This window comes from Oryzias latipes, chromosome 9 (assembly GCF_053564925.1).
Source record: "Oryzias latipes strain Hd-rR chromosome 9, Olatipes_Hd-rR_3.1".
NCBI lineage: Eukaryota > Metazoa > Chordata > Actinopteri > Beloniformes > Adrianichthyidae > Oryzias > Oryzias latipes.
The window spans coordinates 22479404-22492055 of record NC_136245.1 but is presented as its reverse complement, the minus strand read 5'-3'; the positions used below and the strand labels follow the sequence as shown (position 1 = coordinate 22492055).

Below are 12652 nucleotides of genomic sequence, written 5' to 3'. Positions count from 1 at the left end.
GAACAATTCCATTCATATAAAATTCTGTGGTTGACGATGCTATTCATACTTGATATTGGTTCGTTTTGAACGATTCGGTTCGATCCGATTCACTGACCTAAAATCGATCCAGGACATCTTTAGCCAAAAAATTCAACCAGTGTGACTCAGAAATAAACACCTGGGTACTGAACAGTACAGGTGAAGTTTTCAAGATTCCTTGTGTTTTTTGCAAGATTATCAAGTGTAAATTTATGGATGGATACAAACTGAGGGGATGTAGGAACTTCAAGATCCAACTGATAAGAACCACAAAGAAAAGTTTCTGTGTGTCTGTGTGTGGCACTAAACGGTTTAAGTGATGAGCTCAATTTGGAACGGTTTAAGTGATGAGCTCAAAATTTTTTCAAATATTCAAATATTCAAGAAAATGCATAAAGAAACTCTTATTTCAGGATATGAAGATAAGAGGATTTAAGGATCAACAGGTGTTTGAATAATTCCAAATACATTTGTGAACTTGATTGTGGTGAAATAATCAAAGCTCTTTTAATTACAACCAATGAGTATTACATTGTAATGTGCAATAATGATTACTGAAAGGTTTGAATTACAACCAATAAGCTATTGATTTTGTTTACTTGATCTGCAATGTGTAGCAATAATTACTGGTTTAATGTGATCATGTGTTCTAATGATAATCAATTATTACATATCGGTACTGTTACTGTTTACTGAAATCATGAATGAATGTTTTCTGAAGATCATTAATCATTACTAGGCAGTGAATTTTGTTAATTCAAGAGAATCTATCTGATCAGAACCGGATTAAAACACTGTAAAACTATCAAATGAATGAAATCAGTACGGGTGGGATTATATAAACTTGCTTCTTCCCACTCCTTTTCAAGCAATAAATCAAACTCTACTTATACTTTAGTAAATGACCACTTTATTAAATCAAGCATATGTGATTTATGTGACGTTTTTGTTTAGTTTTCTGTCTTTTTAATCTATGCATTTCATCATTTCTGTAATGAGTTTGATAAATATGTGTAAATTCTTTATTGCTTTGACTGCAATGTTTGAAATAAATCATTAAATCAAATAAATCAAAATTAAGTATGTGTACAAAAAAAGAAAAGAAAACAAGACTAAATGGCAAACCCATTCACTTTTTAGTTTCATAAAGTGCAGTGCTCTTTTGTTTTTACACATTAAAAATAATCCAAACGGAACATTATTAGAATATTCTACCACACTGTATGGTCACATGTCGTTTTTGTTTGCTTCAGACTTAATTCATGAATCCCTGGTGGCATTTTTTACTGGACAGCGAGGGATTTGATTGTCAACTGAACATGTAGATTGTAAAGTTTTGGGCTCTCAGCTCTCTTTAAAGGAAGATTCATGGTCCATTTAGGATGTGCATGTTCTGTTTTTTAGACTAGTCTACTGCTGTAGACTTGTTTGATTGTGACAGAGTTTATCAGATCAACTTTGCCTCGTTTCTTTCTTGACTGAATTGTGTTAGTTTACAGATTTCATAGACTTTATCGTTAATGCAATAAAGATAAAAGGTGTTTGCAAGACTGTGTTTCTCATGCAGGGTTGCATTGTGGGAAAAATGGGATAGCTGTATCCACTCCACTCATACAGAACAAAATAAATCTCTAAACCCAACAGACCCACCCCGGATGACAAGTAATGGAGTGATTTGGCATATACATTCACTTGTACTGTTTATGATTCACTGAAACTTTGCAAAGCAAAAATAAATTAAACAAGCTGAGTGGATGTGAACTGTTAAATAAACCGAAGGATTCAGCACCGGTCAGACCAGCTGTTCTCATGTTGTCTTGTATATTTACATGTATATGCCAAAGTCAGATGCTTAAAAGGTGACTGTGAGAGGTAGCCATGGGGACAGTAGTTTGCAGAAGGAGTCAGGCAGCTTTAAGGTCAAGAGGACAGTGTTGTAGCAGGTGACAACAGTCCAGAGCACACCCCAAGGACCAACAAAACACACCAACACACACAGGGTCAGACAAATCAAACACTTATCAACATAGGCAATAAAAATGATCACATCTTGGATGATAGTGTTGCCAGATTGGGTGGTTTTCCGCCCAAATGGGAGGTTTTGATTTTGAAAAATTGCTTGTCCTAAAGGAAATAATGGGTGGGTCAGTTTAGCGGTTTTTACTTACAATAAATTTTGGGGTGGTTTTTTTGGGGGTCTTTGTGTTTTTTTTTAATGCTGACTATCTGGCAACACTGATGGCAACAGATGAACTGTCTTAAAGAAAGGAAGGTACAACTGAACAAAGCAGTTGACAGAAAACAAAAAAAAATAAGTTTATAATATTTTGAGATTTTTATGGTGGTTAGACTTCATTTATAAAATATTGTTCTCAAATTTAAATGATTTTAAAAACTGCATGATAAAGAAATATATATTTTAAGGGACATAAAGATGGGACACAGAAAACAAAACATGTCATGTGTCAGCATGTACCCAATCACCATCAACTCTCTTACCGGCAACCCCTTCTCTCCAGGCTCTCCTTTAGGTCCCGGTGCTCCCTGTGACGCAACATGAGCACATGTGACTTAGATGAAAGTGAGACAGCAACTACTACTGCTCATTGGTTGCTCAGCAATGCATGCTGCTTCACACCCATAGCTCCGTAGAACTTGATCCAACTTTTAAAAAAACTTCATAAGAAATGGATTAATTTTTCTAACCAAGTTTTGGTCACTTACTTCCTAATCAATCAACTTGGGGAAGCTAGCGAAGGGGTTACACCAAACAACTTGAAGTCACAAGCCACCAATGTCACATGCCCCAGTGCCCCCCCCTTCCCCCCTCCAATCACTGTTGCCATGGCTTACCTGCTCACCCCTGAGGCCCCTCTCTCCTGGGTAACCCAAAGGGCCCTAAAAAACAGTTTTTATTGGCAATCATTCCATGTTCATTTTACAATTTGTAACTTTCTAATTGCAGTGGATGACAATAATCTGTTTGTCTTTTTTCTAGCAATATCAATTCTTAATTTGGCCATGACTCCCTAATTAATTTCTTAAAGTCCCACTCCGATGATCTTTTGATCTTGTCTAAAAGTGTTGGTACATCGTTTCTGCCGAGTGTCAGTAGTAAATTGCCTCCGAGTTGTGGGCGGGGTTTTTGGTGTGGAGTAAGCCTGACCCCTTCTAATCGTGAATCTGTTAACCACTTCTGCCAAGTACTTTGGAGCTATCCAGCCTTACTGTTTAGAGCCAGATGTCAGCTCAGACAAGGAAAATGAAGACGTACACAGATCTATTTGTCTGCAAGTGGATGTATCAGAATGGAGCTGAAGAGCGGGCTTGTGACCTGACAATTGCTTCTACATCAAGCTTTTTCCAACAGCATATTTTCTCACCTGCTCCTGATTCAAACCTATATGAATAAAGAAATACTCCAATATGCAATTTTAAGCTTAATATATATATATATATATATATATATATATATATACACAGTATTGAAAAATGCTACAAGAACATGTTCAAAATCACAATTTACATAGGAGTGGGTCTTTAACTTTCATAGGGGGACATGAACAAATCCAAATGAAGCTTACTCACTCTCTCACCACGATCTCCCTTTGCCCCGATGGGACCCTGTATTCCAGGAGCTCCAGGTTTCCCCTGTATGGAGTCAGAGAAAAAGTCAAAGGGACAAACAAACAGTGCAGTGGGCCTCTAAAGTCACAAAAAAGCTCACATTCTGTCCTGTTGGGCCAGGAGGTCCAACTGGGCCTCTGGGACCTGGAGGACCTGCATGTTGGATAAGCAGAGTCATTATTTTTGGCTACAGGCAAGTTTTAATGCAGGTGTTTACGTCTTCAGCCTAGACTAGTGTAGCTTTTAGTGTGTGGTCTCAACTTTGATGGATGTTTGTGTTTGGACACCTCGCTATGCATCAATCTTTGTATACATGAATGCACAAAAAACAGAATATTTCAACCTTCTGACAGAAGATTTGGTGAAAGAATAATAAAAACCTCAAAGGAAAATTATGTATTACATGTTTTTTAAGGAGTTTCTTAAACCGTAAACCTATTTTCAATGTTTGAGTGCTCAAGAGTGTGGGCAGATGTTTACTAGTCGCTGTACAAACTTCCTGTTAACAGTAAACACTCACCGACGGGTCCAGGAGGACCCTGAGGTCCTGGAACAGGCAAACCTTTGGAATCATGGAAAATGTTGGTGAAGAATGGGTCTTTACCGGGACCTGAAGTTAAACCACAAATTTCAGTTTTAAATTGAAATAGAAAAAAAAACCTTCTGTAGCTATTCTGAATAACAAGCTAAAATGTTGATTAAAGTAAACATAATTAATTTGCTGTTCTATTTTTGTGTAAAATGTGTCATGTTGATATTTTTTGGAAGTTTTAACTCATTCCTATATTAAATCTAGATCCCCTGAAACTTTAATGTAATCTGCTTTATATTGACAGACCCATAATGCAGTAGTCTTTTTGCAACATTTTGACTTGATTTTCAAATTAAAGTGTAAGTTTGAAGTTTGTTTTGACCTTGCATGATAAAACATAAAAAAAATTGCACAATAAGGGAAAAACTATCTGACTGCATCCTCAAGGGGTTTGCCCCACACACTGTTATAGCACTAGCAAATTTTGATTTGTTTTTGCTGCTTTACGAAGTCGTTACTGGCTGATAACATTTATAAGTGACAAGTATGCAAGCCTCTAGAGGGCAGTGTTTTTCCTCAAATAATGAAATGCTTCTCCAAGTCTTTAGGGCTGAGTAAAGTGCAATCAAAAGCAGAGATTCATCAGTCAATGCTGCTTGGATGCTTGAGCTCTCAGACAACTGTTCTATAGTGTCCAAACAAGAGGAAGAGGGTGGCGCACATGTGTGTGACAGAGGAAGTGTCCAGCTGTTGGGTGGTTACACTGACAGGAAACACAGATCCAATCACAGCGTGGGACTTCAGCATTATAGAGGAGGAGGAAGAGGAAGATGAGGAGGAGGCTTGACAGTCATAAACATCCTTTAGCTGACAGGTTTTTGCATGTCTGAGACTGGAAGTGATATGTTTCCTCGGGTTGCACTCATCATGTCCAGCTGTTTCATTTTTTTTAAGAATACAAATACAGATCACCCATAAAACCATGGGGGACCATGTGAAATTGCTTGTCAATACTTATTTTTTATTTTTTTGCTGGCTCAGAACACTACACTTGTTACTGAAAAACTTTGAAGGGAACTCTGGAATCACCTGACATGTGCTCAAATACACCTTATGAAAACAGTTACCAGCTGTGTCGGAAATCTTCATGGCAACCTCGGCTTTCCTGTAGCTTCATCTGTGCTCTGCATCCTTTGTTTTACAACCGAATTGGTGTAAAAAACCTGCCCACGTGTTGACCTTCGAGGAGATGCTGAAGGCCCCCCCATCTGCCTCACACCCCACAGCACAGCTGTCTGAGCGGCCTACATCTGGAAGTTGTTGAGTGACTTGAGTGGCAGAAAGGCTCTCATCCCAGCTTGTGTGATCTATCTCTTCTTTTTCTTGAAACTATGAGCAATTTTGAGTTAAAAGAGTGACTATCCTAAAAGTCTGTCAAATCTTCAACAATGCAGACCCTAAAAACATCTGTAACCGAAAATATCCATAAGAATGACCACTACAGTAATACTTTTTTTATAAATTGGTGAGTGAATCAAAGTCTTAAGACTCTCAGTTGCTATTTGATCATTAAAGTTTTAATGAATCCACAGATTAGAAATCAACAAAACAAATGGCTGGTGGGGTGCCTTTCATACATGTTTTTTTTTCCTTTCCAGGAGTTATGTAACAAAAACTATAATCTTTATATGTTATAGTAATGGAGAAGCACCATAAGTGTGAAGAGATAAAACAAAAGTCACAGTTTTGATTGCAATTTAAGAACTTTTGAATTCAAAACTAAGTTTTCTTCTCTGTAGTAGCTCAAATCCTTCATACATAAGAAGTTATACTAATCCAGAAATAGACTAAACTTAGCAGTACTTTTCAGAGCTTTGTGTGTCTCATTTTTGCTAGAAGCAAATAATCTTAAGACCCAGGCTTGTGGGTTTAAAGCTCAAAAACTGTTGGAACGAGCTGTGTAGAAACTCTTCCGATGAAATGCTTGTAAATGATCAAATGATGAAGAGGTCTTAGACCCCAAAGATGTTGATCACCATATTGTTATCACTTCAGTTTTATCAACTAATTCTCCAACTACGTGCGGTAAATAGTTGTGAATAGAAAACTGGTTGCAAAGATTATAGTTTCATGTTTTTCCACCTATTATGAAAATATAAAAAAGCACTCTTGGTTGGAGAGGACCAGATCAATTTGCAGTTAATTTAAATGTCAAATATAGCCTTTCATTCTACATAAACTCACAGATTTAAAAGATCTAGAATCTTAAATCTTGAGGATATAGCTTGCTGTAGAAGTCCTATGTTGAAAAAAAAAGTACTTTCTGTATAGCAGAGTTATTTTCTGTTGAACTGTTGAAATTTTAGGGTTAGTTTGTCTGTGTCTAATTCTGCTCATTAAACATTGAAGAAAAATGTTCACAGTCGTTGAAGATTAGTTTATGTTCTAATTAGCAAAACACTAACAGGATAAGGAATCAAATACTAGATGTTAAACCTGTTTACATTGCTATGTGTGGGACAGTCAGGTTGACTTTTTGGCATTTCTTACTTCCAAAGCTTTAGATGTATGAATGTTATTTACCAACATTACTAAAAGAATCTAGCTGATATTGTTTGTCAAATTTAAATGGAACCCATAGCAGCTCATGTGAACCAGAGCTTTAGCCATCACACACTGTTGTAAAACTTTTGCTTTTGTAAAACTGTTTTAAAAAAAAAACTAGAATCCCCTCTGCCCCATTTATGTGATGCATTTAAAGACCCACTCCAATGAAAATGTTGTTTTTTGTGTTTGTACATGCTCTTGCAGCATTTGTCTCAGGATGGAAGACATATTGACAAAATTAAGCAACATTTTGAATTTCTGAGTATTTCTTCATTCAAAACACTGTCAATCAGGAGCAGACGAAAATATGTTGTTGGAAAAAGCTTGAAGTTGTGATGTAGAAACTACAACGGTAAGCCACAAGCTTCCTGCCTCGCTCCATTCTGATACATCCACTTGCAGACAAATAGATCCATGGACATCTTCGTTTTCCACGTCTGAGATGGAATGTGGCTTAAAAATGATGGCTGGATAGCTCCAATATTGCTCTCCATTTTTGTTGCACCACTAATACGAGGGAGCTGTAAGCTAGCGGGAGATAGTGTAAACAGAAGGATGATAGGAAGTGGGGCAGGCTTACTCCACACCAACAGTCCTGCCTAATAGAGGAGAATTTCTAGTGAACTACTGCTTGTCTGCAGAAACTATGTCCTAAACCAGTGTTTTTCAACCTTTTCTGAGCCGCGGCACACTTTAAGCTTAAAAAAAATCCCGCGGCACACCAGCATCCAAAAATGAAAAAAAAAGGAGAAACTCATAGTCTGTATTGATCTACAGCCCCTCCACAATCTCACATGCATTTTTGTGATAATTATTGCAGAAAAAGTTGGAAGCTGCAGCTGTTTTTCTAAAAGATGCAATAAAAGTTAAGTTAGAAGATTTAAAAAAAGTTTGAAGTGTGTTCGTTGTTTTCAAGACGTTTAACAACAGAACTCCTTTTACGCTGTCACTCTCACAACCCAATGCATCATGGGAGATGTAGTGCATAAAAACGGCCGGCGGAGATCGCTTTTCGGAGCTTCATGGTTTGGTTCACTTGTTCCACGGTCTGATACCGGATTCTGTGGAAAGCTACACCGCTAAAGACGAGCTTTAGCTGGTATTTTTGTTAGAACTGAGCGACTTTACGAGCTAAATCGAGACAAGGAAGTGAAGACTTTAACCACTTCTGATTGGGCAGACTGATGACATGTGATTAAGCCTTCAAGAATGATTGGTGGAGACAGGTAAAGGGGCGGGACTTTTCCTAAATACAGCCGGAGCTGCAGCTGAATCGCGCTGCCGTCATTCTTATCAAAATGTCTTTAATAAAATAAAATAAACGCAAAGAAAAAGTATTTTACGATCTTTTATATTCCTAACTCCTCAGTGTTTTATCAGGGCCTGTTTGGATGAACACAGAGCTGAAATCCTGGAGATGGGAAATGTTTTTAGATCAGTTATTGAGGGCAATTTCCCACGGCACACTTGACCATCTCCCACGGCACACTAGTGTGCCGCGGCACACTGGTTGAAAAACACTGTCCTAAACAATGCAGGTTTTTTGATTATGGTTAAAACGAAATGATCATAATTAAAGACCGCCATGAGAAAGCAACAGTTCTAAGTCTACATTTTATTTCCAAGAAGCCATGCAGAGTCTGGCTCCTTTATAATGTATAAAAAACTAAGACAGATTTCAAATAGAACAGGATTATTCATCAACATTTACATACTACATTTCAGTAAGCGTGACTTTTAAGTGGACATATCAGACAAATGTTGAATTTGTGTCATGGGGATAATGAGGTGGACATTTTCTGGGTCTTACTGTGCTCCTCTGAGATGCGGACACTGGCTGACAACGGAGGACCTGGAGGTCCCGGTGGCCCAGGTGGTCCAGGTAGACCTCTCTCTCCTGGAAATCCCTGTGGACCACGTGGGCCTGACAGGGACGATGACAGACGACAGACATGATCTAAATTGCTGTTGCTGTGATCTGCAGCACATAGTGATACAGTATAGAAATGTGCAAATTAGAGCATAATCAAGTCTAAATGATCTGTTTGCCTTTGGACACATTTACAGTAAAATCCTGACAAAAAAAAGAGTGTTGTGGAATGAACTGATTGAAGTTTTTGTGGTTTTAAAAAAGATCACCAGTGGTCCTCTGGCACTAATGTACTCTTTGGTATCAAAAAATGCAATCAACATCAAAATGAAAACTTTTCATTAAATGGAAAGTAAAATTATTCTTTTTGCACAGATGACTGACTTTATTGTGTACAAATATCTTAAAGTGCATCCTTCCACCTCACTCTGTGATCTTTACAAAATTTAGTTTGCAGAATAATACAGCTCAAATCTGAATGAACCACATTCAACTCTGATTTCAGACTAACAGACAATAACAGTTAGCTATTTTTGCATTATAAAAATGATAATATAATTTGTCTCTTTAATATTCTGTTTTCCTGAATTTTTGCAAAACACAGAGCTTTGACAATGTTTCAGTTACTTGGATAAGATTGTAAATCACAATCTGCTGTTTCACAGTGGTTCAATTTATGTGTTTATTCAGAGTTTGCGTAATGTTGCTGACCACATGTGTGTCTTTAAGGGCAAACACCTAATGAACACTAAAGATTCTTTTACCTTAACAACATGCCTAACGTGCTAAGATAAAACTTAATCACTTTTAAGAATTTGTGTACAAAAACAAAAATGGGGTCAGTGTACTTGGATGACCTCCTCAGTCAGATCTGAACACAGAACAGAGCCTTAAAGCTTTGGTGAAACAGATGACTGCCATCACGACATTCATGTTATGTTACGTACACACCAGGGATTTGACATGCGTTCAAGAACACGCTAAACCCATTTAGCCTCTTGTGTTTACACTAGACAAGCATGTCTGCCACCTCCAGTTGGAAGAGGCTTTGTAATAAATGTAGAAGCGTTGCAAATCTCGTAAATCTGCCTTCAGGCTTTTTCTTTGACAGCTCTGTTCTGATATATGAAAGACTTGGTGTCATATAATTCTGGTCAGGCACAAACCGTATTTATTAATTTGTACGTCATGATCAATTTTCAGTTGGTTGACTCTTCCATGAATTAAAAGGGACGTCATGCATTTCTTCACAACCAAACCCAAGTCCCTGATTGGTCAAAGTTTTAACCTGGTTTAACTTTCGATGTGCGTTCAATGGCCATTTTGTTTTGCATGTAGAGCCAAAAACGTGCATAGTGGCGCATGAAGATGTGAACACAGAAGCCCGGAACACGCAAATACGCGCATTTACATAGAATTTTGTTATGGTGGCTTAAACGCATGTTGCAGTGTGAACGAAGCTTAAGAATGAACACAGCAATGTTTCAAAAGCTTACTAAAAAAAGTTCTAAATACAATAGAGGACACCAGTATGCAGAGTCAAATATAAAACGTCATGGTCTATTAGAGTGCTTTGAGATGTGCAATGATCTATTACCAATAAAATGGATATTGAGAAAAGCAAACATTTGTCCCATTTCATCTACAAACACATTTATTTACAAGAACAAAGATCATACTCTTATGTGATCAAACTTCTGAACCCTTAGAATGAGTGTTATGTTCTTCACTTTTCTTCCAAGTTTACCTGCTGGTCCTGGAGGTCCCTTTAATCCAGGGGATCCAGATGGACCCCTAATCCCAGCCTCACCCCTTGGCCCACTGGGACCTGGCAGCCCCTGGACTCCTGGCTTCCCTGTGAGGAGGAAGTGGTCACAAGTAATGGTGAAGCTCTTTGAGGGTTAACATTTGTAAAATGATCAACATGACAGCAATGGCAACTAAAAATACAACACACCATCCCTCCCAGGAATTCCATCTCTCCCCTTTTCACCCTGAGGACCTGGAATAAAAAACAGAGGTACCTTTAATAACCAATTTACAGTATACCACTAAAAAGTGAACAAGAGCCACCTGAGGAGGAGTTCTGTAAACTCCAAGTGGGGAGACTTTATAGACTTTGTTGAGATTTGTAGAACTTAAGTTTTAAATGTAAACTTAGCATTGAGGAAACCTTTTTTCCCTTTTCTTGTGTTTTTTTTATTTTATTTTTTACTCTATCCAACCAAATGGAAGAGATGTATTTCCCTTTTTAGGCATCTATGTGGTGAATTTACCTGTGATCATCACCTGTGGTTTGAGCCCGTCTACAAGGCTAAACCTATAGTGTACAAATACTTTTTAGGGAGAGAAATGCTGCAATAAGGAATTAGGTGAAAAATCTGTTTCAGCATTTTGTCCTTTTTTTGGTTGTGGGAGGAGGCCTGAGTTCGCCTGTCATTTGTAATAACAGAAGACAAGCAGTAAAAACAACAACAATCTTCATCTGTTGTAAAAATAGGAGCTTTGCTGTTCATCTCTGCTTTTTTACACAAATAAAAAAACTTGAAATATCGAAGAATGTGTCAGACTTTATTGCAACAGCTTTACTCTGTTGTTCTTGTCTAGCAGTTTGGATAAACCACATGCATTTTACTGGAGCCTGAGCTGGTGTTAATTCCAGAAAATGACAGGACTGTATGCTTCCTTACGGTCACATAAGCAGCATGGGCAGCTTGACTGTTGTATGAAAGCAGGAAATAGGAAACAAGCAGAGGTGAGCTGGTAATGAGCAAAAAGATCCCTGTGACTCCATGGTTGAATTTCAACAAAAGTTATTAAGGGTGTACTTTCGGGATGCATTTACCTGTGGGTCCCTGCTCAACGGGAGCTCCCCGAGAGGTCACAGCGCCCATGAGTATTGAGGCCTCCGGAACAGATCCTTTTTCACCCTGTTGGTACTGATGTGCTACGGCAGCCGGCGCTGTAAGTAACTGCACCTGATGAATGGATAGTCAAAATAAACGGAAGACTCCAAATTCTTGATATGAGTGGGGCCTGTCCCATTGAATAACTGACCTTTGCCTCCAGTGAGTTGAGCTTTTCACTCAAAGCTGTGATTTCACTGCAGTTGAAGCAATCTGTAAAAAAAAAAATACACATGCTTCTTTATTTAGCTTTATTAGTCAAATGCATTAAGATGAAACAATTTGTCTTAAAAGCAAAGTTACGCTTTACCATTCTTACTAGATGTTGGCGTTCCTGTGCGTGCAGGAGGGCGCCGCAGTCCAGAAGGTTTCCTTACAGCCTCCTGAGCTACAAACTGGTTCCCTACATCTGGAAGAGAAGATAAAGAAGAGAACAAGCTATTTGTCATATACATTTTTACTGTTTTTACAATGATATCAGTAGTTTACTGTCAAAAACCGGACATTGTCTGTGCCCTGCACTATAATGGAATGAAAAATAAACTTTTTGCTACAGCCTTTGCATGCCATACTCGCATTAGAGGTACAGATACTTCGGGGTTCTCGCTTAATCCATTTTTTTTATTGAATGTAATTTCTCTATAGATGTAGTAAAGTTATTGCTGTTGATACAAGAAAATTCAAAAGAACTAAATATTTTTGTGATTTACTCTGATAACATTTTACTTCTTTGTATGACAATAAATCACATTTTATAGCAATGTAGTGCGGGGATATTGTTTTTTTTTGTGATACACTTTATTTAAATGCCTCGTTGTTTATCAGCTTCAGCCTACAATACTGGGAATGCATGAATTGAAGTTGATTAAAATCTTCATTCTTTCATAGAACTGCAAAAATCCTCTAGGTTCAGGATGTTTCTTTGTTAAAAAAATATAAAATGGAGAAAAGATCTTAAAACCATGTCTTTTTTTAAATTTATTTCCTAGAGACAAACAACTCTGCATTTTTGCCAAGCTGCTTTCCTTTTCTGTTGCGTTTTTTATTTTATGTTTTCTTTTTTTTTACAAAGTTTAAAGTTGCAAGTTC

At 37.7% G+C, this 12652-nt stretch overlaps 1 protein-coding gene across 4 annotated transcripts in view; it reads right to left on the bottom strand.

The window, feature by feature from the left end:
• The window catches only part of emid1 (EMI domain containing 1), a 141665-nt gene that overhangs the window by 4600 nt on the left and 124413 nt on the right, over positions 1-12652 (bottom strand). For 3 of the 4 annotated variants that reach the window (XM_078952959.1, XM_078952958.1, XM_078952961.1), the window contains exons 4-14: positions 11874-11972; positions 11715-11776; positions 11503-11635; positions 10615-10659; positions 10405-10512; positions 8598-8711; positions 4169-4258; positions 3749-3801; positions 3610-3672; positions 2875-2919; positions 2521-2565 (exon numbers count right to left, since the gene is read on the bottom strand). In XM_078952959.1, the coding sequence (XP_078809085.1) occupies positions 2521-2565; positions 2875-2919; positions 3610-3672; positions 3749-3801; positions 4169-4258; positions 8598-8711; positions 10405-10512; positions 10615-10659; positions 11503-11635; positions 11715-11776; positions 11874-11972 (857 nt within the window). The remainder of the gene's footprint in view (positions 1-2520; positions 2566-2874; positions 2920-3609; positions 3673-3748; positions 3802-4168; positions 4259-8597; positions 8712-10404; positions 10513-10614; positions 10660-11502; positions 11636-11714; positions 11777-11873; positions 11973-12652) is intronic. The other variant, XM_078952960.1, reaches the window with a different exon arrangement.